The following is a 6,127-nucleotide window of genomic DNA, read 5'->3' as shown; positions in this document are numbered from 1 at the left end:
AGAGAGAGAGAGAGAGAGAGAGAGAGAGGGAGGTGCAGGCTGCACACTTGTCGCTTTTCGCATGCGCATCCGCCACCATCCACCGAACTCGAGTTCCAAAGGCTTTTACGCAGACTGCATATGAGGAGAATCGGAGTCTCACCATACCCCGAGCGGATATTTTCGAGTGAACCCATCATATATGCCTTAGTGAGGGGGGAGATATATATATATATATATATACACTTGAACATTGGTACTTGAACCGAGAGCATTGCTACAAAAATATGACAACGAAAGTTCCATACACACATGTAAAAAAGAGAGATAGATAGATAGATGGATAGAAACACACACTTAGAGAGAGAGAGAGAGAGAGAGAGAGAGAGAGAGAGAGAGAGAGAGAGAGAGAGAGAAAATGATATTAGAGTTTTGCATAGACTAAATGTTCTATGATAACCATCATATATGCCTCCGTGAAGGGGGGGGGGGGGCGAGAGAGAGAGATATATTCTTGAACATTGGTACTTGAACAGAGAGCATTGCTACAAAACTATGAAAAAAAAGTTCCATACACACATGTAAAAAGAGGGATAGAAACACACTTAAAGAAAGAGAGAGAGAGAGAGAGAGAGAGAGAGAGAGAGAGAGATGATATTAGAGTCTTGCAGAGACTAAATGTTCTATGATAACGAAAGTTACATACCCACACCCCCCCCCCCCCCCAACGCGCACACACACGCGAAAAGAGGGATCGATAGATAGAAACACACACACACACACACACAACATTTTTAAAATAGGAAGCAAGATTTCCCATCATGCAACTATATCAATGTGTATGGATTAGAACCTATTCTTTAGTAAGCATCTTCAAACCAATATCGATTCACTCACTTGCCTACCCCAATTTCTTTTCCTCTTGGTTCATGCTGCTTTGTGATGGCTCTCTCCTTTTCTTTCTATTCCCGTCCAAAGAACGGGTTATATACCATTGCTGATAAATTATGATTTGATCACCACAAAAGAAGAGAGAGAGAGAGAGAGAGAGAGAGAGAGAGAGAGAGAGAGAGGAGGGGAGAGTGAGAGTGAGAGAAAAGTGCACGTAGTTATGGAGGTGAGCTTTGGTATGGATTAAGAAATTTCAAAGGTGAAACAAGTCTTGACTAAAAATAAGTACGAGTCTTGACTAAACAATTCACACAATACTCCCAAGGTACCAAGCTCCAAGAACCGTATATCTGACATAAACACAAAAAAATCACAACAAAAAGATGACAAAAAAACTCCCTAGAGATTATGGATGTGTATCACATATCACTATGCTGAGTCACATTCATCATCGATGAACACATTGCGTCTCCGTCGTTGATTTTGTAGCTCATAGTCGTATTGGGTGCTTGATTTCATTCCTCTCGCAACCTTCTCTATATAAACTGGCAAAATACTTCAATGAAACAAAAAACATGATTATGGACCCAACACAAAAGATATCCTAATACATGGCATATAGTAACATCACAATAGATAGCCTAATACATCGCATATAGCAATATCCAAAGTCTCAAGAACAAATAGTCTACCAACATAGCATACACAAAAAATGTCAAGTGGAGTGTGGGAGCCTCACAAGTCATCATATGGGTTCCCACCAGGCCTGTCACCCTCATCCTCCACATCCACAGATGTGGAAGCCTCATCAACACTCCACAGTCGAGGCAGCAGTAGAGGCTGCACATATGTCAATATCAAGCCCTCATCACTATCAATGGAAGCACATGCACGTCCAATACCAAGACAAGCTGCTAGCACTAGTGCTGTCCCACACCCAAACTCTAAACAAATACCACCACGTCTGCACAACATCTCCACAAAGCATGATAAAAGAGTGTGACTCATCTATAGACCACCACGCAACGGCTCTCCTGTAGATGCAAGGGCTCTAGAGGATACAAGAAGATAATGTCTCATCATGGAATCTGTCGGACTCATGCCAAGAGAGTGAAACATAGAGGTGCTCTCTGCCAAAAAACATGGAGGCTGCATCCCCCGTCTATGAACCAAAAATAGCATAGAGGTATCGCACTACAAATACAACAATAAAAAAAGTTAAAGATGAACGGACCACCAAGACCCAAATATGTGTGATGTCACTAGGTTTTGCATTACCTCAATATGCTCCCCATAGCTATGAACAAAACCATAGGAATCATGATGCAGAAGAACAATGCGGCGATAAATGCTCATGTGAGACGCCCTACAAAATCGCTCCACCCACCAAATGCTATCTCCTAAACATGGCAACCATGGTTTAACTGTATCACTATTAAATATGAATTTAATGCAATTGAATAATGATACTCACCAACACATGATGCCATGATCAATAACCACCCTGAATCTGCAAGAGTAGAGAATGCTAGATGAATACCGCTGCGAACATGATCCTCTGAGCAGATGTCCCAAGACGGCGTCATAGTTGATGCATGGTGCAAGCCACCAAATGGCAAATCCAAAAATATAAAGTCAGCTGCCCATGCCACAGTCCCACCCACCCTGGTGTACTGTACTCCATCTGGCCGAGCTCTGAGCATGTGGTCGTGGAGGGGAGTCCAAATTGAATTTTTGAGTCCCGCACGAAAGTCACTAGCAATAGAAATGTAATCCCCTACCATAGCCACACATCTGACATCTCTAGAAGAACTAGTGACTACAGTAGGAAAGTCCGATGCATGCACAAAAGAGAGAACTTTCCTAGCAGTTAGAGCTCCGTGCACATCTGCAATGATTTGAAAACATAAATACACAAGATCCAAGAGACTCTCCATAAAAAAAGTAAATAGCATAAGTAGCACACCATGTGTGGGCAGAGATTCCGTATCCGCAATCTGCTTTTCTTTGACGTTGTTGCGACCTCCTATGGAGAAAATAAAGAATTTTCTCTCTCTTTGAATGAACACATTTCTAGTATATGCTATTAAAATAACAAAGCACACTTACTAGTAGCTGGTTGATCCTGGTTTAAGGAAGGGTTTTCTTCTTGTGTGTTGGTCTTTTGGCTCTTCTTCATCTCTTCATACAACTCTCTCTCTCTAGCCAAGACATGGCCTTTGGCCATGTCCACCCACCATGGACAATGAACCAACTCCCACTCCGACAAGTGATGCATGGATGTGGGATACATACAACTCTCAACTATAGCTATGTTTGTCTATTGCTTGGCCAACATAGGAATCATAGCAATGTGTCCCAAAGAGTGTAAATATCTGAAATACCTACAAATATTACTCTATTAGACTCTTGCCTACACACAAAATAAATTTAACAAAAAATAAAGTTTGTGTATCTCACCGATATAGAAGCCTCTGAGCCGCCATGGGAGTGGTATCAATCTTCTTCATTGCCAAGAGCTCTGCATCTTTTGTCTTGGCCTCAAGGCTAGTCTCAGTAGGAAAGAGGTGAGCTCTAGCCTGTAGTTTGAGCTCCTCAAAGTACATAGAGAGTGTACACTCAAGTGGCATAATAACACCCCCGGGCAAACCACCAAAATCCGAAAGAAGAACTGTAGCTCTATCAAGTATACGCTGCAACAAACCCTCTCTACGAATCCAGCTATGAAAGTAATGATAAAACATTACAATCACTTCACCCAAAGAAAAATCCTAATGTCAACAAAATTTTCAGTGAACTTACTAGCGAAAAAATTGATCGCCACGCTTCAGACCATAAGCTGTCCTCGTGATCTTATCTGACTCTAATAAAGAGACCCATAATATCTTTCTCTCAATAGGAGCATCATAGAGAGCAATCAAGTTCAGTTTCTCTAAAGTGGCCCAACTATCCGACCCCCATCGTAGTGCCCACACACGGGCCAACCACTCCTCTCCAAGACGAGGATCAATAATATTTAACATCTAAATGAAATAAAAAAACTCATAACCATAGCAAATAATCAAAGCATCTCTAATGGAAAACACTTACACACACCTTGCCTACTCGATCACCGTATTTAAGCGCAAGATCATTTATCACTTTTTCTTCTTCTTTAACCAAATCATCTGCGGACAATCTTTGCCTTGCTTGATCCATGCGTGATTGAATCTCCTTTGATATTTGAACCTAACAAAAAACAACCATTAGTAGAGAACCAATACCAAAGATAAACTAAGAAAATATTATGAACATACATCATATAGCAGTTTCCCTAAATATCGTCTCGTCAATGGATACCAAGGCTTTGCTCCTTTGGAATATCTCTTTCTGACCAATGCAATTATGCTTCTATCTTTCTCTGATAGACCCTTCAAATATTCTTCGTGATCCGCAGCACATATGTGAGAACAATTAACTAGCTCATCTCGCAAATGTGAAGTCACTAATGCATGGGTATTCATGCTGATCAAGATATTAAAAACGTATATATTACATACTTGATTAAAAAATATCAAGTAATGAGACCAAAATGGTAATGGATTCTCACAAATTCATTCATTGAAGACTGGCCAACAATGCAATCTCTGGGACCTTTGTCGGATCAATGACCGTACACAGGACTCTGCAATGTTTCTCCTTCACCATTGAAAATTTTTCTTTAATAGCGGCATGCCAAGCTATAGTCCTATGGTTACCTTCCCATACGAAGAACATCCTCTCCAAGAGGATATGCAATTCAGGACGAGATGCAACTTCGTTTTAAAATTTTTGATTTACATCTATCCAAATCGGATCCCAAGAGTCTCTTATGGCATCTATGAAAGCATCAAAGGTACAGTATTACAAACATTACATTTTTGAGGCTAGAATATTTAGGGTGCATTAAATAACCACATCCTTACCTGACACAAAGCTGTCCTCGCGTTGACATGTCCAAAGACATACGATAAAAGCACCCTTATCTTGCATATAACCTTCTTTTGCAAAAGCAGCTTTCAAGCCGCTTACATCATCTCTCAAGCCGCGCATTCGAGCATATGGAATTAATCGACAGAGAGGAATTGGAGGACACTCGAAGCAACTAAGTATCCTGGTTTTCTGCAAAATATCCTCACCTCTATGCATGTGAAGACTGTTTTCATCTCCAACATTTAGCTCAGAAGCAACCTCAGCTTGGACCACATATGGAACAATTTCCAGACATGCCTCCTAAGCACCATGTGCATTGTCAACTTCGTGAACCGAACCAATGCCAAGCTCTTGACTCTGAGCAGTTTCATTATCCTCTTCCATGTCAGAGACGACAACTGAACTAACTTGGTCACTACACTCAATTGGTGTATGCACTTTTGAAATCTTGCCTCTTTTGCGTGAGACTCCCCTGCATGAAGTGCTTTAAAGATAAGCAACATACAAGAAATAACTATTAATCATTAATCCATTGATGCATTTCAAATAAACAATTCATTCCTTTTAAAGTCGCCTAAACAAAATTTTCCCACAAAATTTTCTGAGTTACAAAGAATTTGCTAACCACTGCTCCTGCTGGAAATCTCATAAAAACAGTCCGCGTTAACGCAGACTGTTTTCAAGCGATTTTTTCAAGCGAATTTACAAGCCAACTGGGGGATTTCTGTAAAAGCTGGGGGATTTTTCAAGCTGGGGGATTTCTGTAAAAGCTCACAATGAGACTATAATCAAGGAGCTATTAAGAAAAGCCATGTATCATTCTATTAAAGCCATGGAATTCACATTTGGATTGTCAAAGGAGTTCTTAAGAGAGAACACAGCACCACACCAACCATGGTGTACATACAAAGGTTGAAAACAATTATCCATGATCTGCAACAATTTGTATTAAGAGATACAAGCTTAGGGGGTTGGGATGGGAGAGGATGTGCTTAGTGGAAGAAGAAGTCGTTTTGATTGGAAGCGGCTCATTCTCGGCGTCGCCTATCCATCTCAATTCACCTCATCACTGCACACCCCCATTCCCCATCACCTCCTTTCGCTGCATGTGCTATACCTACACTATTGGACCACCTGGTGATGAGAGTGAAGGGGCTGTGAGCCCGGGAGATCGAGATATCAAATCTTATCTCCCTCCCAAAAAAGCCCACGCATCCCAACTTGCGCTCAAATCATATTTCAAATCAGAGAGCAAGTGACACGTCATTCACTAATTTCCATTCATTGGCATGCAAATTATATGCAC

General features: G+C 41.0%; 1 protein-coding gene and 1 pseudogene across 1 annotated transcript; both read right to left on the bottom strand.

The window, feature by feature from the left end:
* Positions 1-1,605: 1,605 nt before the first annotated feature.
* Positions 1,606-3,049, bottom strand: LOC147457116 (uncharacterized). The gene is made up of 7 exons (XM_086513525.1): positions 2,980-3,049; positions 2,837-2,896; positions 2,535-2,579; positions 2,345-2,380; positions 2,149-2,270; positions 2,041-2,064; positions 1,606-1,710 (listed from the first exon to the last, which is right to left on the bottom strand). The coding sequence occupies exons 1-7, from the start codon at positions 3,047-3,049 to the stop codon at positions 1,606-1,608; spliced, it is 462 nt and encodes a 153-aa protein (XP_086369651.1).
* Positions 3,050-3,942: 893 nt separating this feature from the next.
* LOC147457115 (uncharacterized) lies at positions 3,943-4,881 on the bottom strand (annotated as a pseudogene).
* Positions 4,882-6,127: the final 1,246 nt, after the last annotated feature.

This window comes from Adiantum capillus-veneris, chromosome 5, assembly GCF_014529385.1.
Source record: "Adiantum capillus-veneris isolate H3 chromosome 5, ASM1452938v2, whole genome shotgun sequence".
NCBI lineage: Eukaryota > Viridiplantae > Streptophyta > Polypodiopsida > Polypodiales > Pteridaceae > Adiantum > Adiantum capillus-veneris.
Note: the sequence above shows the minus strand (reverse complement) of the source record. Positions and strands in the feature narration are given on the sequence as shown.